The 23,516-nt window shown below is 49.7% G+C and overlaps 1 protein-coding gene across 2 annotated transcripts in view; it reads left to right on the forward strand.

Annotated features, from left to right (window-relative positions):
• The window catches only part of lzts2a (leucine zipper, putative tumor suppressor 2a), a 43,733-nt gene that overhangs the window by 16,675 nt on the left and 3,542 nt on the right, over positions 1–23,516 (forward strand). Inside the window, exons 1-3 of one of the 2 annotated variants that reach the window (XM_076974477.1) lie at positions 11,499–11,799; positions 21,969–22,508; positions 22,856–23,425. In XM_076974477.1, coding sequence (XP_076830592.1) covers positions 21,996–22,508; positions 22,856–23,425 — 1,083 coding nt within the window. In that variant the 5' untranslated portion in view covers positions 11,499–11,799; positions 21,969–21,995. Of the gene's footprint in view, positions 1–11,498; positions 11,800–21,968; positions 22,509–22,855; positions 23,426–23,516 lie in introns of those variants that run through there. The other variant, XM_076974476.1, reaches the window with a different exon arrangement.

Genomic DNA, 23,516 nt, shown 5'->3' on the forward strand with positions numbered 1-23,516 from the left:
GCTAAAACGGGCAGAGATCTGTACTCCTGTAATCAAAACACAAGGTCACAGGAAGTGGAAAGGGTTTGTTCACTGGGAACGGAGCAATTTTAACGACAATGTCCCACCATTAGCATTGTGATCATCATCATTAACCGAGGCCTGGCCCTACCCATGATTCTGTGTGGTTGGGTAGTGTTGCATTATGGGAGCCCTCACTAACCCAGCCCAATAATTATGAGTTCACATTCTCCAGTGTGCGCTGGTAAATGGAGTGGAGTAGAGTAACAGTAGAGTAACCGAGTCTCAGGTGTCTTATTGTCTGCGTGTGTCTGTTTAGCACGAGCCGTCTGGGTTGGGCGAGGTGGCGTTAGAACGGAGGAGGTGGCTTGATGAGAGGGGAGGTGTGTATCTGCTCCTCCCTCCTCTCCTGACTTCCTGAAGCCTGGTCCTCACCATCTGTCTCCCGGCAGGTCCACACACACACACACACACACAACAGGGGGAGTTGGTGCTGAGTTAGGGTGAAGCGTGGACATTTAGTCTGGGTCCTGGGGGAGAGGAGGGCCCCGCCCTGCTTAGAGCCGATCTGATGACTCACCCGTCTAATGCACCGTGTAGGTCCCACGCTTGGGATCATCTCACCATGCTGCTCTCACCAGCAGGGAGGAGAGTGTCTTCGGAGTCTGGTTAGGCGGGATAGGGGCTGAAACACGTGAGTAGCTCTGCACTAAATGTTCGTGTTGATCGACTGACACCGGGGGCCGAGGAGGTCATGGCAAAATCAATGGGCTGTGTTGTATCAGCTTACAAACAGTTGGACTGCGATTGATTACAGATCAGTGTTTCAGTTGCTCCTGTGCGCTCCCCCCCACCCACACACACGGACCTGCATGGTCTGTGTCTGATTTGAATCGTGTCATTTGAGCATTTGAGGCAGTGCGTGTGTGTGTGTGTGTGTGTGTGTGTGTGTGTGTGTGTGTGTGTGTGTGTGTGAACATATTGTGATATGTATTGTCTTCCTGTGTCCTTTTCTGTCTCACACTCTCTCAAATGAGGACAGGACCAGAGAACACGAGAACCTCCATCTCCTACACGTGTGGTGCTGCAGTAGTGTGTGTGTGTGTGTGTGTGTGTACGTGTGTGAGTCCACGCAGCTCAAGGAGATGTGTCCCACTTTCTGAGGTGCAAGCAAAAATAAGACGAAGCATCGCAATGCCGCCCCCCCCGCGGGACACATGCGGCCCCGGGGGGGGGGGGGGGGGGGGGGGGGGGTCTGTCCCAGATCGCACTCCTCCTGCCTGCTACGATGCTTCATGGTGCACATGTGGTGTGAAAGAGCAGCTCCACACCGCAGTAGAAAGGAGAATGAGCACAAGGGCAGCGAAGCACCAGCAGATTTGGGTTTGGGTTTGTGTTCTGGAGGGCAGTGTGGCAGGTTTGGGTCTGTGTTCTGGAGGGCAGTGTGGCAGGTTTGGGTTTGGGTTTGTGTTCTGGAGGGCAGTGTGGCAGGTTTGGGTTTGTGTTCTGGAGGGTAGTGTGGCAGGTTTGGGTCTGTGTTCTGGAGGGCAGTGCGGCAGGTTTGGGTCTGTGTTCTGGAGGGCATTGTGGCAGGTTTGGATCTGTGTTCTGGAGGGCAGTGTGGCAGGTTTGGGTTTGTGTTCTGGAGGGCAGTGCGGCAGGTTTGGGTTTGTGTTCTGGAGGGTAGTGTGGCAGGTTTGGGTCTGTGTTCTGGAGGGCAGTGCGGCAGGTTTGGGTTTGTGTTCTGGAGGGTAGTGTGGCAGGTTTGGGTTTGTGTTCTGGAGGGTAGTGTGGCAGGTTTGGGTCTGTGTTCTGGAGGGCAGTGCGGCAGGTTTGGGTCTGTGTTCTGGAGGGCAGTGCGGCAGGTTTGGGTCTGTGTTCTGGAGGGCAGTGCGGCAGGTTTGGGTCTGTGTTCTGGAGGGTAGTGTGGCAGGTTTGGGTCTGTGTTCTGGAGGGCAGTGCGGCAGGTTTGGGTCTGTGTTCTGGAGGGCAGTGCGGCAGGTTTGGGTCTGTGTTCTGGAGGGCAGTGCGGCAGGTTTGGGTCTGTGTTCTGGAGGGCAGTGCGGCAGGTTTGGGTTTGGGTTCTGGAGGGCAGTGTGGCAGGTTTGGGTTTGTGTTCTGGAGGGCAGTGTGGCAGGTTTGGGTTTGGGTTCTGGAGGGCAGTGCGGCAGGTTTGGATTTGTGTTCTGGAGGGCAGTGTGGCAGGTTTGGGTTTGTGTTCTGGAGGGCAGTGCGGCAGGTTTGGGTTTGTGTTCTGGAGGGCAGTGTGGCAGGTTTGGGTCTGTGTTCTGGAGGGCAGTGCGGCAGGTTTGGGTCTGTGTTCTGGAGGGCAGTGCGGCAGGTTTGGGTCTGTGTTCTGGAGGGCAGTGTGGCAGGTTTGGGTTTGTGTTCTGGAGGGCAGTGCGGCAGGTTTGGGTTTGTGTTCTGGAGGGCAGTGTGGCAGGTTGGGAGGGAGAACCGTGAGTCTGAGGTGCTACACGCAGAGCCTAGTGGCCTGATGTGGTACTGCGGTGCCTGCAGATCAAAGGAAGGGTCAGGTTACAGGGTAACTGACTGGTGTGTGTGTGTGTGTGTGTGTGCATACGTGTGTGTGGGTGTGTTTGTGTGTAAGTGTTTGTGCATATGGTCTGTGTACATGTGTATGTGCATTCATGTGTGTGCGCGCGTGTGTGTGTGTGTGTGTGTGGGTGTGTATGCGTGTGTGTATGCGTGTGCGTATGCGTGTGTGTGTGTGTGTGTGTGTATGCGTGTGCATATGCGTGTGGGTGTGTGTGTGTGTGTGTGTGTATGCGTGTGCGTATGCGTGTGGGTGTGTGTGTGTGTGTGTGTGTGTGTGTGTGTGTGTGTGTGTGCATATATGAGTGTCCAGTGGGTGGCAGTGTGCTCCCCTCCTCAGAGTGAGAGTGAGGAACAGATTTGTTGAGGAGCTTAAAGCCACAACAGCGAAGCCCAGGCGGAGTGAGACTTCATCCCCGGGCTGCTCCCTTCATTTCTTCCTCTTCCAGCTCTCGTTCAGTGGCCTTGTGGGAAGAGTTGAGACTCAGGAGAGCAGATTCACCCCCTCCGCCCTGGCCGTGACCTCACCACGCTGCCTCTGTAACCCAACTGCAGTGACTTCACCTTACAGAACTCTGAAACTCCCAAACACGGGTGTCAGCTCTTGTGTTCACACGTTTGGCACATCACACGAGGACCTTGAGATGCATCATGATGCACAGCGCTTGCTGCAGATATTCATACACACGCGTGAACACGTATGCGTCTGCAAATGTGTTTGTGCCATGACGTATTTGGAACTTCATGCTTCCCCTGTAGAACTGGCAGAATTTAATTGAATTGAATTTGCAGACTGAAGCCAATCAAGCCAACGTGGAAATAAAACTTTATTTAAATGTAAATAAAGTGCAAATAAAACAAAACCTGTTTGTGCCATTAGAAAACCATTAGATTGATGGTGCTGTATGAGAATGTGTGTTCACCTGGCACCGAGAGTTTGGACCGGGCCCGTTAGCAGGTCTGCTCTGGACATTGATGGAACGCAGGCAATATGAGTGTAGGTCAGGGGTCAAATCTGACCTTCATCATAAAATTTCAATTTAGGTCCTGGCTCCTCCTTTGAAGTATATTTTTTTCCCCTGTCAGGCTGGTGATGGTGATAGATCACCACAGCAACAGTGGGCTCTGGGCGGAGTTTATGACATGTAGGTGGGGCGGTAAGGTCAGAGGTCAGGGATCGGTTGGCCAGTTTTGTATGTTGTAGAGGGGTGGGGGCAGGGCTGGGCCTGGGTGAACACCCAGCAGTGGCGTGAGAAACCCCGTGTGCACTGGCCTGAGCAACTCTCTTCATTTTCACCCAGCACTGGCCCTCTTTAGCTCTACCCAGTACCACATACTGCATGTGACTGACAGGAGTTCCCCTGAGTGTGTGTGTGTGTGTGTGTGTGTGTGTGTGTGTGTGTGGTCTCCTTGACATTTGTTCTACCCCCCCCCCCACCCCCCCCCCTCACACTCACTCAAACACAGCTGTTCCCTTCTGCCATCAGCAGGCTTAACCTGGCACCTCTCTCTCTCTCTCTCTCTCTCTCTCTCTCTCTCTCTCTCTGCCTTTAACTCACTTGTTCTCCTTCTCCTGCTCCTGTTGTTTATGCTAGTGGTGGAATCTCTCTCTCACACACACACACACACACACACCTATTCATTTCGTACCAACAGTCTCTCTTGTATTTGATCCTCTCCGTGGTCCGTGTATCTGTTGTTCACACACTGCGCTCATGACGGCGGTCGTGGGTCTTTCCCATGGAGCTCAGCACCGAGCCAGCTGACCGGACCACTCAGAGCCACACCAGGTCACCTCTGTTTCATCCGCTCTGCCACACTAGAACGTTTCATTTTCCCTTTGACCAGGAACAGCTGTCATCAGACGTCTCAGAAACTACACAGATCCCCAAACAACAAGAAACAGCAATGATGTCTATCGAAAATACTCCCCAAATCATGTATCATGAGTCTTGTGTCCTCAGATGTAAATGTGTAAAGAAATGCACCTCAGGTGTGTGTGTTTGTGTGTGTGTGTGTAAGTGTCTACAGGATCTGTGGGATGTATGTGTGGACAGAACAAATGTGCACCTGCGTGTCTGTATGGGGACATCTGTGTTTGTTCGTTCGGTTGATTTTCCCGGCTACTCCGGGTGTTCGCAAGGCTGCGAAACGCTGGCTCGGCGGCCCAGACGGCCGCGCTGGCCCACACAGACGCCCGCCCTGGCCCGCACTCAATGCCAAAGGAACAAAAGCCCAAAGCATGCTGGGAGTCAATGGAAAGTGAACCTGCGGGCGGGCAGAGTGAACAGACTCTGAAATACTGCCTGCTCCCACAATTCTCCTGTGAAGATTTACTGAGAGTGCTGTGTGTGTGTGTGTGTGTGTGTGTGTGTGTGTGTGTGTGTGTGTGTGTGTGTGTGTGAGTGTGTGAGTGTGTGAGTGTGTGAGTGTGTGAGTGTGTGAGTGAGTGTGTGAGTGTGTGAGTGTGTGAGTGTGTGAGTGTGTGAGTGTGTGAGTGTGAGTGTGAGTGTGAGTGTGAGTGTGAGTGTGAGTGTGAGTGTGAGAGTGTGTGTGTGTGTGAGAGAGAGAGAGAGAGAGTGTGTGTGCGTGTGTGCATGCTTTAATAGGTGCCACGTGTTAGCTCGTTGCCCTGTCCCATATAAAGCGTTGATGCTGATACTGTCCCTGACTGATTTACCTCCTGTTTCCCTCCATTGTCCTGGATGGTGCCGCCTCCCTTCACCTCCCCACACTTCTGCTCTCCTCCTCCAAGCCCCCTGCTTTCTCTCACCCATGCTCTCTCTCTCTCTCCCTCCCTCTCTCAATCTCACCCTCTTTCTCTCCCTCCCTCTCTCAATCTCTTTCTCCCTGGTGTCACCAGTGCCTTTTGATTAAGCTGTTAATGGTGACAAGTTTTCAGCAGAGTAGTTAATTTTTGTAATTTCCTAGTTCACGATGTCTCTGTGTTTGTGACATCTCACATATCTATTCTATTTGTCTTCGCTGTTTTTCTCATTGTTCATAACCTGCTAGCAGTCAATGAAAGGTGACTCAATTTTATTAACTTTATTTTGTCATTCCCTTCCTTGTCATTTCTGTCTTATTGTAATAATCACTTTTGCAGTTTTCTTTACAACATAAGATGCGCATATATATATTAGAGGTGTATTCAACTAAGGATTTTCATAGTCGAATCTGATTCGTCAGCTTTTCCCTTTAGTCGACCAATAGTCGAATCGGGTTTATTTTTATTTTTTAATTTAGAGCACCTTTACGGAGCCCGGGAGGGGACATGGGTAAAAAATAAAAATTAAACGAGGGAACGTTTTACCATTCGTGCGCACGTTTTGTTTTAATCGTGCGCACGTTTTAATTAAACTCGTGGTCACGATTTACGTTTTGTTTTAATCGTGCGCACGTTTTCATTCATTCATTTGCAAACCCTACTGGCCTAAGCGCATACATTGCAGATACAAGGAGAGAGGCAGTAACAGTTGCCTGAAACTGTATATACTTTGATTGTTTAGATTTATGCCACAATGAACAGAGATATGTTTATTAGGTCTTATTTGCTTATGCGTCATGAGGACATTGTAGCTTCCCTTGCACAGCGGGGAATCACAATCAGTAAACGGCATCTGAAGCGAATTCTAAGCATTTTAATGAACATTTATGACGAATTTTAATGTTGCTTTGTGTTTCAGGTTTGAAAAGTACTCGCGACCGAAAACAACAAACGGCTGAACTGTTTTTTTTTCGCCTTACGCGTTTTAAATGGTGTGCCATGTTGGTTGTTGTCGAGCGAAATGAAAGCCGTTGATGACCTAACTTGCACTTTACTTCGTTTGATTCATCTTTATCTTTTTCAAAATATTTTTGACGTTTTTTAGTAGCCATTTTAATTTCGGCAGATGCTGCGTATTCTGTAGCGTATTCAGCTCCGCTCATTTGGATTGTGCAACTGCAGGGTGTGATTTATTAATGTGTAGTAAGGAGGATTCCTATTGTTAATGTGCAAACATAATTTTAAAATATTTATTAACAGAAATTAGGATGATTTTATTTGACAAAAGGCTATATATAACGAAAACCAAAGACATTTCATGTAACAACTAATGCTTAGCTGCATCCTTGGGCACCCCCATGCAGTTAGAATGGTACATTCGACTATGACGTTCATAGTCGACTAGGGGGTATAGTCGACTATAGTCGAATCAGCGACTATTGCAGGTCACCCCTTATATATATATATATATATATATATATATATATATATATATTAGGGCTGGGTATCGATTCAAATTCCAAGAATCGATCCGATTCCGATTCTGAATCGATTTATTTCGATTTAATCCGATTTAATCGATTCGATCCGATTCGATCCAATTCGGGGTTTAGTGTTATTAAAAATTTATTTATTTGAGCTGTTTCCTGACTATGTACAGAAGCAACATGTTAAAACTAGTATTATATCAATATTAATCAGCAAATAGTTACTGGTAGTTGGTAGTTACTGATGGCTGGAAGACTGGTGAAAAGGGTAATCATAAATCTACCTTCAAGAAAGGTAATCCAGGACAATAAACAGAGGACATCTTTGAGGTGTCTATATCTGCAACAGTGGACTCCTACTGGGACACTAACCAGTGCATTATTATTATGATTGAAATAATTAAGAAGTCACCCAAAAGCTGTTGCTACCAAATGCATTTTTATTTTAAAAGTGCTCACACTTAATAAACTGAAAGTATAAAATGTAAACGTGTATTTTTCTTTAAAGTAAGAATCTAATAACAGAACTGTCACGTTACGGTCCCCGACCCCTCCCTGTTGGGCGTGTGTTAACGTTGTCTGCGTCTACTCGTCTGCGTATCTCCGCGGGTGCGGGTGCGTCTTGTGATAATCCTCACCTGTGGCTCGTCTGGTCATCACGTGGGGTTGATGTGGTTTGTCTATTTAATGTGTGTTCGCGCAGCGTCCTGTGCTCGTTGTTGTTTGAGTCACACATGTTCTATGTAAACGTGTTTTATGTGCGCTGTCTGCGCTTCGGTAAATGTAATAAACCTAACGATTTGGAAAGTGCAAAGGATTCTGTCTCGTCCATCGCCTTGTGCCCAACGTTACAAGAGCATTTTTAACTTTTTTAAACTGTAAAAACACTGGGTAAACTGTCAGTGATATGGACTAAATGTAAATAGTCACTGACACTGGATAAACTGTCCTTCTGTTTTTAGATTGCCGATTTGACTATCGTCGTTACCGGCACTGTCCGACGCCATGTTGTTTTACAGTTAGTTAGACCGAGCACGCCTGCGTGAATTCAGTGACGAGGCGGGGTAAAAGTTCACTAAAAAATCGATCTTTGGACGTACGAATCGATAATCAGATCATCATATGCGAATCGATTCTGAATTGGAAAATCGATTTTTTCAACACAGGCCTAATATATATATATATATATATATATATATATATATATATATATATATATATAAATCAAGAAGGGCTGCAGTGTTTTCATGCTAATTAAAGTTAGTGGAGAGTTAAGTGGAGGTGCTGTATGGGATCTAGTGGCCCTGCGTGGTCGGCAGTCTGTCATAGGCTGCAGGTCTGCTTCAGTCTGTCATAGGCTGCAGGTCTGCTTCAGTCTGTCATAGGCTGCAGGTCTGCTTCAGTCTGTCATAGGCTGGCGGTCTGCTTCAGTCTGTCATAGGCTGGCGGTCTACTTCAGTCTGTCATAGGCTGCCGGTCTACTTTAGTCTGTCATAGGCTGCAGGTTTACTTCAGTCTGTCATAGGTGTCAGGTTTGCTTCAGTCTGTCATAGGCTGCAGGTCTACTTCAGTCTGTCATAGGTGTCAGGTTTGCTTCAGTCTGTCATAGGCTGCAGGTCTACTTCAGTCTGTCATAGGCTGCAGGTCTACTTCAGTCTGTCGTAGGTGTCAGGTCTGCTTCAGTCTGTCATAGGCTGCAGGTCTGCCTCAGTCTGTCATAGGCTGCAGGTCTACTTCAGTCTGTCATAGGCTGCAGGTCTACTTCAGTCTGTCGTAAGTGTCAGGTCTGCTTCAGTCTGTCATAGCCTGCAGGTCTACTTCAGTCTGTCATAGGTGTCAGGTCTGCTTCAGTCTGTCATAGACTGCATCAGTTCTGCATTCTGTTGTATGAATGGAAGCTTTCTTACAAACACACAGGTAAAGGCTTTGTAGCATTTGCCTCGTCCCCTCGTCCCCTTGTCCCCTTGTCCCCTAGTCCCCTTTAGTGCAGATGGGAGAGGAGAGGCACTGCTGTAGGCTGCATCACGCCTGATTGGCCCATTTAGGCCAGTCTTATTAAAGCTGATTTCACACTGGGTGACTCCATAATTGCACCACAGGGATGGAAGTTTCACCTGCCCTCTCTTTCTTTTTCTTTCTCTCTCTCTCTCTCTCTCTCTCTCTCTCTCTCTCTCTCTCTCTCTCTCTCTCTCACTCTCTCTCTTTTGCTCTTTCTCTGTGCCACTGTACATCACCATTACTAAGACTGTGTCTGTGTGTGTGTGCGAGTTTTATGCATATGGATGTGTGTATATTTTTTTCTGTAGTCAGAGACGCTGAGAGGTTTGTGAGGTCAGTATTAATGATTGATATCTTTGAGCTAAAGCTGCTCTGACAGTGTGGGGTGGATAAACTGAAGATGTTTACCAGATCAGGGCCATGGGGCATGCGCACACACACACACACACACACACACACACACACAATCACACAATCCATGTGCACTCTTGTGCACACACATGCATGTGCAGACTTGCGTGACTTTAGGTTCTTTCACTGATACAGACAGGGGGAAAGAGAAGAAGAGAGATGTTTTGGAGATCTGATATATTTTTCACTGAACTTATATGGTTATATAATCTCTCAGAAAGTGTTAACTGAGATTAATCACTATCAAAATTTATTGAGGCTCTGCCCCCAAAACCAGAACACTTGGACACTTGGCGTATCTTATTTTCATGCATATCAGTGCTGACTGGTGTTATCTTTGTAGGGTTTGTAGTGGCATGTGTTAACATTTTGTTTTCAGTAGGAAAGTTCACAGTTCGAGTCAAAATCCTCCATGTGCAATGTGCTGTGGACCTCATCAGGGCAACAATACCCTCCTCAAAACACCCCCACCCGCAACACCCCCACCCGCAACACCCCCACCCGCAACACCCCACCCTCCTAGCAACACCCCACCCTCCTAGCAACACCCCACCCTCCTAGCAACACCACCTCTTTAACTCTTTGTCCCTCGTTTTCTCACATACCCCTTCAAACCCAGTTGTGGGGTTAAGTGTGCAGAAGCACGTGAGGGCGTCTCTTTTGTGCAAGTGTGTGAGCTTGATCGGATGGATTCTCGTGTGTTGGAGCAGAGTGCAGCTCGGTCTGTCGTCTCCCCAGTGCCAACGATTGGACTGAATCTGCACAGTTTTGGTGGAGCTCAGCAGGGGGTCAGAAGAGACCCGATCTCCATGCAGGCCCGATCACGCAACACCGCCCGTGCACGTGGTACCATCTCCGAGCACTCCTCCGACCTTTGCTCCTGTTTTTAAAAAAGATGTGTGTGTGTGTGTGTGTGTGTGTGTGTGTGTGTGTGTGGTTGTGTGAGTGTGTACACACACTACAGTGTGCAATATCAAGTTAAGCCTGCTGGCGAGTTTATGTGTAGTTCATGTTCATATGATACCGTCCCTTGAGGGCCCAAGTGTGTATGAATCACTCAGATGCTCAAGGGTCACCGTGCTGTTGCCCCTGTGTCTACCCCCCCCCCCCCCTTTACACACCTCCACACAGCCCCCTGCCCAGTGCAGACACGCCCCCCACACACAAAATAAATTTTTCAGAATTAAATGTCTACAGTCGGTATTTAGTATGACCTACTTTGGTACTCAGCACATCTTCTTTCCGGATGTTTCCTGAAGGCCTGCAGTATAATCTGCTGTATTACGACAGGCTTCAGCAGGTGTTTAGAACACCAGGTTCCTGCTCTTGTGGAAAGGGAGACCTCACTGAAGACCTTTTCCTGATCTTATTTCTGTTCATAATACTGCATACTAATTTTCCTATACTTTCTGGTTGTATTCTAATAAAGAGAAGCAATTATATATGGTCACTATACCATTGCTAAAGCAGCAAATCTAATGGTGACCTGAGACTTGCACAGACGCTTATAGTGGGGGAGCAGCAGGTCACGACAGAGGGGGGGCCAAACCCTGTTCTGTACTCTCCTACCTCACCTCTGCAGGGGGACGGTGGGGGTTTGTGGGCTGCTTGGCGTGGAGCGTGCCCAGAGGAGGACCTCGGCTCTCACGCCGAGCCCTCCCCTCCCACGCCAGAGCTTCGCTTTTGTGTCGTCCTTTGATATTGCCTGTGGTGATTGGTGTCGGTTATTGGTGATTATAGAGGAACACAGACTGTACAGCAGCGCCGTGTTGCTGTGCACACATGTGCCGTCCTCCGCCAGGATCGTGCGGTCGAAGAAGAACATGTGTAGCACTGAGGCGAACATTAAATTAAATTGAGAAAGAGGTTTATGAGACAAGGAGAACGAGAGAGAGAGGTAAAAGGAGAAAAAGATAGAGAGAAAGAGGAATGAACAGATGGACAATCATCAGTTATATCACAGCAGCAGATGAGCATCAGAAACAGGAAGTAAACCTCCAACTTTCTAGAAAAGAGTAAAAGAAAAAGGAAGAAGAAGGAAAAAAGGAAAAAAAGTGAGTGTGTGTGTGTGTGTGTGTGTGTGTGTGTGTGTGTGTGTGTGTGTGTGTGTGTGTGTGTGTGAGGGAGAGAAGAGAGACAGAGAGTGAGAGAGGGAAGGCAACAGGCATAGAGAGACTGAGCCCCAGCGTGTGAGGGGATTAGATGTGTGAGGGAGGGGTGAGAGTGCTAGGGGGCGGAGCTAGGGGGCGGAGCTAGGACAGCCCAGCGGAGACGAGGCGGAGCAGAGGAAGGTCCCTCACAGCCAACGGAGCGGCCAAAGAGAAAAGTTTGAGAGGAGGAGGTGCAGGGAGAGAAGAGCAGTGTGTGTCCACGTGTGTGTGTGTGTGTGTGTGTGTGTGTATGTGTGTGTGTGCGTGTGCTCGTCCCGGGAGCATGTGAGAGAGCGTGTGTGTGTGAGTGTGTGAAACGCAGAGAAGGGGACAGCAGAGCTGAAGATCGGCCCGAGCCGGACTGTGTACTCAGTTTGACTCCAGGGCACACGGTGGACTCACAAGGAAGCTGCCATGCAGAACACTATGGGTATGTGTGAGATACTTTACAGCCCTCACACACACACACACACACACACAAACACACTCACACACACACACACACACACACACACACACACACACACACACACACACACACACACACACACACAAGCATGGTCTTATAGAGTACAAATGGCTGCCAGTCTTCTAGAGGCAAAGCAGTCTGAAGTTATCGGGATGAATGATTAACTTTTCCGACCTTAGAGGAGTGAATAGGCGTGAGTTGAACACACACAGTACAAAGAAGGGAAGCAGGGAGCCTCCGCGATGTTGTGGGGGGCTCTTTGATGGAGACGGGCCTGTTTAACAGCTGCTGTTTATGACGCCAAACCCAAAGGTCTCCTAAACTCTGCGCTACCTGCTACTCTGTGAGTGTGTGAGCGCATGTGTTTTCACTGTAGCGTGGCTCCGTGTGACTCCTGCGTGAGGGAGAGTGTGTGCTGTTGTCTGGTACCGGGCCTCTCGTGGACGGATCTGCAGTAATGGATGATGGCAGGCTGACCCATTTGGTGTGAGCTGTTGGGACAGGCTGTGTTTGTGAGCGTTGCTTAGGCTGTAGGGGCCATTAACATGCTGGACCCAACAGGCCTAGATGTGCCAGACTCTCTCTCTCTCACACACACACACACACACACACACACACACACACACACACACATTGAAAGGGAATAAACATTATATATTCTCAAATCACAAAGAATATTTATGACATTTGTAACGCAACAGCACAGAGTCAGTACATGAGTGCCAGGCACATTTTCTGTTGTTTTGAAAAAATTCTTTTGAGGCAACCTGCAGAAATGTTTGTTGATGCGGTTTGACATTAGTATGAAGTTTCCATTGTGTTTCTTCTCAGAGTTTACTTTGACTGGAATGTGTGGTCTGACTCAGCTTAATGGTAGACCTGTGTACAGTGTGCTAGCCTAAAATAGCATGGTCTGTCAGTATAAGTCAGCAGCATGCTAACATTGCTCTAACCAGATGAGATCACCAGCGGTGGGGGTAGGGGGTGCTTACGTCACCAAGCTGGAAAATAATAGATGTGTTAAATCACTTTCATATGTGGGAGAGCTTTGAAATGTGTCCTTATACACTCCTGTTGTCTTTTTAAGGAAGTTTGGTGATTGCCAGAACTTTGCCATGCTGGTTTAAGAAATCAAGCCCCGTTCAAAATGGCCACTGAGAGTCTGATATGTGGCATAGTTCTGCACGGCAGTACACGTAGCGTGGGGCTATCTCTGCCTCTCAGGTTGAAGGAGATGGACAGAGGTCCTTGATGAGAGACCAAGGCTAGAACATTTCAACAGATTCCTCTCTATCTTCTCCTCTCCTCCCCTCCTCTCCCCTCTCCTTCTCTCTATTATATTCTCCTCTCCTCTCCTCCCCTCTCCTCCTCTCTACTATATTCTCCTCTCCTCCTCTCTCCTCTCCTCTCCTCTCCTCCCCTCTCCTCCTCTCTACTATATTCTCCTCTCCTCCCCTCTCCTCCTCTCTACTATATTCTCCTCTCCTCTCCTCCCCTCCTCTCCCCTCTCCTCCTCTCTATTATATTCTCCTCTCCTCCCATCCCCTCTCCTCTCTTCTCCTCTCCTCCTCTCTCCTCCCCTCCTCTCCCCTCTCCTCCTCTCTACTATATTCTACTCTCCTCTCTTCTCCTCTCCTTCCCTCTCCTCTCCTCCTCTCTACTATATTCTCCTCTTCTCTCTTCTCCTCTCCTCCTCTCTCCTCTCGTCCTCTCTCCTCCCCTCTGCAATATTTCCCTAAGGCCCAAACTGCAGTTCTGTAGGACGTGTGTGTAGAGGAAGCAGCCATTACGTTTGGTGCAGGCTCAGCTGAGTGTCTGGACCAGAACGTTCCACACTTTCCCTTAGTCTGAGCTCGTCTGGAATCTGAGGGGCCTTGTCCACAGACCCTTCCGACTCTCCTCACCACGGCCCGTTCGTATGTTTTCAAACCGAAGACATTTTGCATTGCTGTCTGTGGCTACTGCATACTTCACCGCATACGCACTTTCTAAATTATATATTCATGCCGGCATCATTTGACTCGGGCCGTCCTGGTTATGTAAGAGATGCTGTGGAAATCCATTTAGCCTCAGGTCCTCTGTGCCACTGAAGCCCAAATTTATGCACACTGCACCAAGTTCAACTCGTAGTGGTCATCATGGGGACAAATAGTTCTGGTCGTTACTGCATAAAAATATAATTCAGTTATAAAATGGTTATGTAGTAAAGTTGAAATTGAGAGGCAACACTGCCGGCTGTTGATGTGCTGTGGTTTGATGAAGACTGTGGATTAGGAAAGGTCCTTAAACACAGCTTTACTTGACCAGACACATGGCTGTGGAATAGAGATAAAACTCACACACATTCCAGGCCCAGCCGTCAAACCATCTAACTGAGTGTGAACGAAACTAGTTTCAGAAATGGCTGTAAAATGGCTGAATGAACACCACCTATGCCTCATGTTCCCATCTCTATGTGAAGTAGACAGATTTGGGTCTCCCCCCCCTCCTCTCTCTCTCTCTCTCTCTCTCTCTCTCTCTCTCTCTCTCTCTCTCTCTCTCTCTCTCTCTCTCTCTCTCCTCCTTTCTTGCTGATTGCAGCTGATATCTAATATGGTCGTAAATGCTGTTCACTGACCCGTCGCGGTGATCGCTCCGCGTCGAGAGCGAACATTCCAGCGGCTCATTCCCGTCCGGCATCTCGGCACAACGACCGTTCAAACGGCGTCAGTCGGGAGAGGCATTAGGGTGGCGTGACCGCACCTCCTCTCCTGACCAATCCTCTAGCCAGTCACTGCCTCTCTGACCGCTGGCCCTGGATAAATAACCATTAGCGGTTGGAAAGCTCTGCTGTGGCACTGTGGGGGCGGCGGAGGGGGCACAACGAGGCGTGAGAGAAGACGCTAGCATGGGTTAGCGCAGAGCGAGTATCTTGTGACCCTTCACCCCTACGGGCCTCTCTGAGCCTTGAACACACAATTCCCAGGTGACGAATGTCCAAAATGCCCAGGTGACAATGGTTTCAAACCGAGCAAAGAAGGACTATGGAAAGAGTGTCATTGTGGCTGGTGAAATGTCCAGCTTGAGCAAAGCAGGGTTTAGGAATTCGTAAGACAACCCCATTGTCTTTTACACACACTATTTCACATTATTATATAGAGACTTGTGTGCAGGACTCCAGGTACTGCAGTTTGCAAATAAACGTTTCTTTTATAGCTTTAATTCTTTCCTGCTCTAAACATATACTGACAAGCAGCTAACCTTCGTATTGAAGCCTGTAGGAGAGATAATCGGAGTGCACTCGGACTCACCAGACCCCTGCAGCCCCAGCAGGTCTTAGATGTCTCACTGGCAGGGACCCAGGTAGGGACGGGATGGGCCGGGGGGACCCGATAGCACTGCATGACGGTGGGGACAAGCTTTGTCTGCAGCGTTAGCAGGTCACGTCTTCCCAGACGGCAGTGGGTCCACGGTAGAACCGCGCAAGAGACGTCGTCCACCAGCGTCTCAGTGGACGGGGAGGAGGTGGGTGGGGGGGTTTCTGTGAGACACGTGGTGGTGGTGGTGGAGGCCACCTGCGAGAGGGTTGGCTTTCTTTCATCCACAACCAGTGTGGGCTGCCTACCTTGACACAAATTAAGCCCCTGCTAATTAAGCCGTGAAATGAGCTAAACTGTAATGTCACCGGTGATTCATCACTGAAGGTTTTGAGCGTAGGGTCAGAACAATGCCGGGGCCCAGAAAATCTGCTATATGTGTCGTGCATGCGCAAACGTTCTCTCCTCTTTCTCTTACTTTTGATCCTGCTTAGCCTCCTAAATCCCCCCCCCCCCCGACTTCCCGCCTTTTCCTCCAGTGTTGTGCGCCCACCCCCAGGCTACACAAATGTAGGCCTCAGAGTGTCATGGCAACATCCCCAAACAGAGCCACATGCCAAAAGTCTGAGAAAGCAACAGGTTGGCAATGATTATTAAAAAAAAACCCCTTAGAGAGCCAATTACCCTTGTTCTACAGGCTACGTTTTTAATTTGATCCAGCGTTTCAACAAAGACATACAGGACCAGCCGAGAGAGGGGAAGAGCTTGTAAGGAGTTAACCCTGGCTGTGGGGGAGGGGAGAGGCCGGCCGCTTCGAGCAGAGGGGGTTGAAGCTTTTCTGTAGCACGGAGCTCGATCCTTTCAGCTTGTTTTAGGCTGTGCTTTGAGAAGATGCATTTTGAGGCCTCGAGTCTGAGAGGTCCAAGTGTGTTTGTCTTAGCTCAGTGGAGATCACACACTAGAGGAGTTTGTGACTCATCGCTCTGCCCTTTAGCATGGATTGATGATCAATCCCAGAATGTGACCTATTCGACCATTTTATTTTTTTATGATTTGCTCACAGATCAAGTGAGATGCTGTTTACTTCAAAATCACTCCCACACGGAGTGGATTATTCGTTTCATATTCTTAAGGGCAGTCATGGCACAAGGAAATGTTGTTTAATTAGAGACTTTTGCAGCTGCTTTCTGACACACTTTGTCCGAGGCGCAGCTCCTGGGCCCAGAACACTTGCACTGAAAGGAGACACTGCCTGTCTGTTTGGTTCTCGGCGTCACCAGGCAGCTATGGGGATTTTCCAGATCCACTGATGACGGCCGCTTGCTCCTGCCTTCTGCCATCCACATGTGATGGTCAGGCCTCTCTGAAGCCCCTCACGTCCCGTTGACTCCATTTTAATTGTAGTTCCCACAGTTGGTGTGTGTAAAAAACAAAAAAGAAATATATTAAATTAGGAGTGAAACTACAGTCAGATTACTTTGTTGAGAATTATTTTTATTCTAGAACTATAGAAAACTGATGCCTAAACAAGCTCGTTAAGAACTACTCTAGCAAGAACGTAGAGCCCATATGGATGGTATGTGAAAGAGTAGGAGTGAATGGGAGCCATTACTACTTCAATCAGACAAGCTCTGTGAACTCTGGCCAAAACCTTATTAAACAGCTCCACCCAAAGCGTTGTGGCAACCTGCTCTGCGCTCTGTCTGAGGCTCCTACGCCGTGCTGCTGTGTCCTGGTGACCTGTGTCTTTCTCTTCTGCTCATGCTGTGCAGAACAGGTGTTAAATTAATGCAGTCAGAACCACAAAGGTGATCGGCCGTCTCAAAGTTATACATCTGCACTACCACACTAAAGGAAAGGCACTGCAAGACTGCACCAAACTATTTGTTTTGAGGGCATACAGAGATACATCAGTTGTGCAGACATTTACTCTACCACAGCTGTGTATTGTAACTGTAATTCTTCTGTTGTAACTCTTGTAAATGTAATGTAAATGTCCCATATCAATTGTGATTTTCACCCCAATCAAAATTTGTCCTCTGCATTTACCCATCTGTGCAGTGAGAACGTTTACATTTACATTTACATTTACGGCACTAGTGATCACTAGGGTGTGGTGCACACATGGCAACAGTGGGCAACCCTAGCCCGGGCACCCTAGCCCAGGACCCTACAACTCTCCGGTCACAAGACTGGTTCCCTGACCACCAGACTATGACTGCCTGTGTTTCCTGTCCTCATTCTTCCTGCTAGAGGAACAGTGCAACTAATCATTGAGACTAATTTCTGAAACAGGTCTCCTCCACATTGATGAATACTTCATGAGTAACATGATGGCCCAGTGCTCACACTTCCACCCACGCCCCCTTAAACCCCTCGGAGTTTCTACACACGAGACAGCATGCTTAGATGCATACAAAGACTCCGCTTCATTTGTATGTGTATGTATGTGTGTGTTTGTGTATCGTTCCAAGACTGTCCCTAGATAGTCAGGCTATCTGGTGGGCAGTAACAATGGGGGTACAGCTGGCAGGAAGGGTCCCAGTGGGGAGGCCCAGTGCTGGGTGTCCAGCAGGAGTTCTCTGGGGTGGCCCAGTGTTGTGTGACGGGAGCAGGACACAGATTCCTGTCTCTCCCTCCCTCCCACTGATTTACACCATATACCTGCTGCTCACTAATGTGTGTGTGTGTGTGTGTGTGTGTGTGTGTGTGTGTGTGTGTGTGTGTGTGTGTGTGTGTGTGTGTGTGAGGTACAGAAATACAGAGAACAGAGTTTGATGATGAGGAGGAAGAGTGGGCTTCTCTGGAGAACAGGAAGGTGTGTGTGTGTGTGTGTGTGTGTGTGTGTGTGTGTGTGTGTGTGTGTGTGTGTGTGTGCGCAGTACGGGAATGGGAAAGACCTGGCTCAGGAAATGAGTGTCCAGGTGTGGAAAGATTTGGACGGAAGGAAAAGGGCTTAAGGACGCAGGAAACGGCAACAAAGAAAAGTGGAAAAGGAAATGATGAGAGGGCAGATGTGTGAGGACAGGCGGCGTGGTGGAGACTCACAGCTGGATGTGAAGATATGGTGAGTTAGTAACAGAATGAGAGGTCATATGTTCTCAGTGTCCCTCCAGTGCTGTAAGCATACACAACCCTGTGTAGGACACGGTGGCGTGATTCATTCATCTCTCTCACCTCTTTGTTCTGCTGATGTGTGCGACTTCTACAGACAGAGATGGTTACTCTCAAATGAGAATCACAGAGTTACTCTGGTTGATTTTGGCATTTATAGTGAGATAACACAACACAGGTAGTTCGACTCCTTTCACTTGATGGAACTCTTTATCATTATCATCATATAAGTAGAAAATAACAATATTTCCAGTATTTCCATTGATGGTGTGTATGAGAGTAGAAAAAAAAGAGAGTATTTATAGAACACAGAAAAAGTATTTACAAAAAAGCTTACAAATCACTGCTTTGCTGTGTTGTACTTTAGTCGAGTGTGCTAACTTATTTATCAGTCTGTTGTTGGCACAGTACATTAAGGCATTTGCGTGACACCTCCACCTTCATGGATGATGTGATCATGAGAAGGTTCTTTGATCAGGACGTGAACACACATCAAATGACCCAGGCCCAACAGCTGCAACGCACGCACCCCAGTGGGATTAGGGCCGTGGTGTATTGGGCTGTGGTGTATTGGGCCGTAGTGGATTAGGGCCGTGGTGGATTGGGCGATGAGATCTAGGGCGTGATATTTCCCGCGCTGGACTGCCACTTGGGCTGGGAACCTCCAGCAGCTTCCCCCACAAGGCCGAGCGGGAGGTTCATACCTTGCCGCTAATCCCTTCCGCCAGTGCTGGAGCCATTACGACTTATGATAACAGGATTTGAGTGGCCGGTCCTGGCGCTCACTGTGACTTTGATTAGAAACATTTGTAGTGTACGGCCACTTCACTAACTCGCTGTTGTAATGTGGGAGATGAAAGACCAGAATGCAAGGTCAGTTTTATTTGAGCCACGATAGGCCTGTGGGAGAAATGCCACATTTTATGTGAGAGTTGTACTCTTAGTTTTAGCTTTATTCTAGCACATGGTTCACACTGATGTTCTTTCTGGAAAAGGGGTTGAGATGTTTTTGCAGGTTCACTCCATCAGTAGCCCAGCATGAAGGTGAGGAGGAGTGTTTGGGTTGTGAGGAGCAAGAACCAGGATCTTGAAGACAACCTGAGAGTGGAGGTGTGAGTCCAGCCCACATCCAGGCCCAGAGCCTGAACTCTCCAGAACACAGAACTCTGCAGGGGGGTGGAGGAGCCATGAGAACCCACTAATCTTATTATCCCAGACTGGGGGTCCCAGGCATGGTGTGTTTGGGTAGGGGGTTGTGTGTGTGTGTGTGGGGGTCGGGGGCAGGGTGCTCTAAGGCCATGTTTGGAGAGAGGCTGGGCAGGTTGAGTGCTCTGTGGTACACATGTGAGTGGACTAAGGCTGTGTGGGTGGGTGGGTTTAGAAGGGTGAGGGGTATCTGAGCATGCGGTGAAGTGATCCATGATGACACTGGTCTGAGAAGCTGGGGCAGTGAGTTAGGGAGTGATGGATTCTGTTTAAGGCTCAGCCCCTTCCTGACCTCTCTGACGGCTCTTTCCACAGAAGGAGTTGTGCAGTCACCCTTATTTGTTTCACAAAGCTTTAGTATTGCACAAAAAAAGTGAAAGGGGTTTTGTCTTACACGTTTGTAAACACTGCGTCGTTTTGAAATTGGAGTGGGGTGTTTCTGCTGTGCTGCAGAGACGTGTGAAAGGTGTGTTGAGGAGAGACGGCGAATTATGCTTTGACACACACAGAACCACAAATACCCAATATGTTGGAGGAGTGCCATGAGACAGCACCATGTAGAGATGAGCCCCATGGCCCTCTGGGTAGGCCATGCTTCCTCTCTTTACACCTCCCTGTGTTTCTCTCTCTCTCTCTCTTTTATCTAGCCTTTAATCAATAGTAGTTAATAGATTTGTAAAGTTGTTAAGCAAAAAACAAATAATTATTTTGAGGTACAGAATACAGGCTTTATGTTGGCTTAGCTGCAAACTTGGCTAATTTGACTGTCACCAACAGACACTGGGACACCAGAGATGGATTCTCTTGAGCAGTGTGACTGACACTAGGGTCAGGGTCAACCACGAGCCTCACTAATCATGGGAAGTGGTGCCATCCCTCGGTTAGACCTGTCACTTTGACCCCAGCAGAACCTATCCTGGAGCGGTTCCTGGTATGGGAACAGCTGGGTTCCATGTGCACAGCGTGCTGAATGAGCTCGGCTTTAATCCAACAGCTCGGTGCTTCCTGTGTATGAGGGTACACCAGAATGTCTCTGTACTCACTACGTGGCTTGAAATGACACTGTTAGAAAGTGTCACATGGTGTTACACAGTGACCGAGGCTCTTCTTGTGACGTGAATTCGGCATGAACGGCCACGAGGTGTCCGAGTGTCCTGTGCTGCGCTTGTCTCTGCAGAGTAGATGGAACATGTACTATTGTTTCTGCACCAGAGCTTTTGAAATATCTGTCTTTGCCATAACATTTATTAACATCTAAAACAGATGACTCCATATTATTACAAAGGGGAATGAGCAGATAGAAACTATGTGTCAAGACTGGCACAGTATCCAAGAATATGACAAAACCCAGGAACCTGTTTCTGCTTTCCTCTTTCTCTCTCTCTCTCTCTCTCTCTCTCTCTCTCTCTCTCTCTCTATCTCTCTCTCTCTCTCCCCCTCTCTGATCTCTTCCTCCCTCTCTCTGATCTCTCTCTCTCTCTCTGTCTCTCACCGTCTCTCTCCCTCTCTCTGATCTCTCCCTCCCTCCCTCCCTCTCTCTCTCTCTTGCTCTGTCTCTCTCTCTGTCTCTCTCTCTCTCTGTCTCTCTCTCTCTCCCTCTCTCTGATCTCTCTTGCTCTGTCTCTCTCTCTGTCTCTCTCTCTCTCTCCCTCTCTCTGATCTCTCTCTCTGTCTCTCTCTCTCTCTCTCCCTCTTTCTGATCTGTCTCTCTCTCTCCCTCTCTCTCTCCCTCTCTCTGATCTCTCTCTCTCTCTCTCTCTCTCTCTCTCTCTCTCGCTCCCTTTCTCTCCCCCTAACTTCTCTCACCCCCTCCCCCTCACTCTCCTGCTCACTGCCAGGCAGCTCAGGGTGTAGGATGTCACTGCAGAGTGATGTCTCTTGGCAACGTTCCCCTCCAGCGCGTCACAGTGAGGAATGCTCTTTGAAGTGCTGAGGGAGTGTGTGCGGAGGGAGTGTGTGCGGAGGGAGTGTGTGCGGAGGGAGTGTGTGCGGAGGGAGTGTGTGCGGAGGGAGTGTGTGCGGAGGGAGTGTGTGTGGAGGGAGTGTGTGCCGAGGCACTCCGCGGAGGGGAGGGGGTGTAATTGATTAGAGTGGCAGACTCTTTGCAGGCCTCAGTGCGTGCTTTATTCCACACGGAGAGACAGCTCAGCAGGCTAAATATAAGAGCTGTCCCGGGCCCGAGTTCTACCGCTATACGCTGAAACCCAATGGCTGACACAACTCACCTTCACTGTCGGGCGGTGCAGTTTGATTGCTGTTAATGTTTCACGTGGCTTTGCTGTCTTTTTGATTTGTTTCCTCTTGCCACGCTGTGTGCACAAGACTGTCGCCCGGTGGCACCATGCTAATATTCTGATAATATGATGGATAACACCGAACTTTTAAAACTTGCGTTTCCCATGAAAATGCTCCGTCTTGGAGTCAGTTTCAGCCGTTTCCACTCAACACTTGACATGGTTTGACAGAAGAACCCGTTGATCTCACGGTGATCTTCAACTTTCTTCCGTCTCTCAGGTTGCGTGCGTTGGGTGCGCGGTCACCATGGCTCTGGTTCAGACCCTGCCTGTGCCCACTGATCACGCCACGTCCAGCGTCGACCTCCCGCAGTGCCGCGCCAGCTCGCACTCCCCACTCGCGCCTGCAGGGGGCGCCATGGGCTCCGTCAGCAGCCTGATCTCGGGACGGACCTACCAGGAGCACCACTGTTGTGCGGGCAGCGACTTCAAGGCCCGCAAGACCACCGCGGCCATGGCGAACGCCACCAGCTGCTTCCGTCAGCGCGACGTCACGCTACGCAGCTCCAGCTCCCAGGAGCAGCTCCTCGTCCGGCCGTCCGCCCCGCCCACCAAGGGCGGGCCCTCGGCCGCGGTGGCCGCCGGCGACGGGAACTACGGCTACGTGGGCGAGGAGGCGTCGTGCGACTGGAGCGATCGCCGCGTGGCCGCGCGTAGCCCGTACAGCGACTCGGAGGAGACGCGGGACAACCGAACTGCTAACGGGAACATCGGAGGGCCCCCGCCCAAACTCATCCCTGTGTCGGGCCGCCTGGAGAAGGTGAGTCAGAGCCCGAGTGTTCCCCATCTCTCATGAAATAGTCCCAGAGCTTCATTTTATGGTTCTCAATGCAACAAACTGATTCAGGGTTCAGCCTCGAATGAGGTATTAATGTGTAGCCGGCCAGATGCTTCAGGAAAGTGCAGTGTGACTGAGTGATGTGCTGTGAGGAAGACAGTTTGATCAATGGCCCGTCTCCTTCATCCTCACTGACACTGAAGATGTAAACAGCAGCTTCAGTGTCTTTAATGCTCATATGTACTCAGAACATGTGCAGCTGATACCTGTTGGATCTCAGTCGTGTTTAATCATGGGAGCACACGCTAACCTGACGCGTTTGATTACAGAATATGGAGAAAGTTGTTATCCGCCCCACCGCCTTCAAGCCAGTGGTGCCCAAGAACCGCCACTCGGTGCAGTACCTCTGCCCACAGCCAGGGGGCAGCCTGTCTGAGAGCCAGGGGAGCCTGAACCTGCTGCTGCCGGGTGGAGGCGGACTGGCGGGTGCCGAGAAGCGTAACTCCTACAGCAGCGGCCGCAACGCTCGCAGCAGCCAGTCGGGCACCATGTCGGACTCGGGCCGCAACTCCCTGTCCAGCCTGCCCACGTACAGCAGCGCGGGGTACGGCCTGGGGCAGAGCGAGGGGCCCACCGGGCATCCGGAGCCCACACGGGCCACGGGCGGCCACGGCCACTCCAACTCTGACAGCGGCCGCTCGTCCTCCAGCAAGAGCACGGGCTCCCTGGGCGGCCGCGGTCGGCCGCTCTCGGACAGCGGCTCGTGCGGGCGCTCCCCTGCCCCCCCGGAGGGGTACGAGGTGGTGATCCGGGAGCTGGAGGAGAAGCTGAGGGAGAGGGACCAGGAGCTGCAGCAGCTCAGAGACAACCTGGACGAGAACGAGGCCGCCATTTGCCAGGTGAGGAAACCACACGTCTAAACCACAGACGTCCCGACACGCGCCGCTCCGTTCCCGCCCCGCGTCCGGCCCGGACTAAACGCTGCGCGTG

This window comes from Brachyhypopomus gauderio, chromosome 15 (assembly GCF_052324685.1).
Source record: "Brachyhypopomus gauderio isolate BG-103 chromosome 15, BGAUD_0.2, whole genome shotgun sequence".
NCBI classification, from domain to species: domain Eukaryota; kingdom Metazoa; phylum Chordata; class Actinopteri; order Gymnotiformes; family Hypopomidae; genus Brachyhypopomus; species Brachyhypopomus gauderio.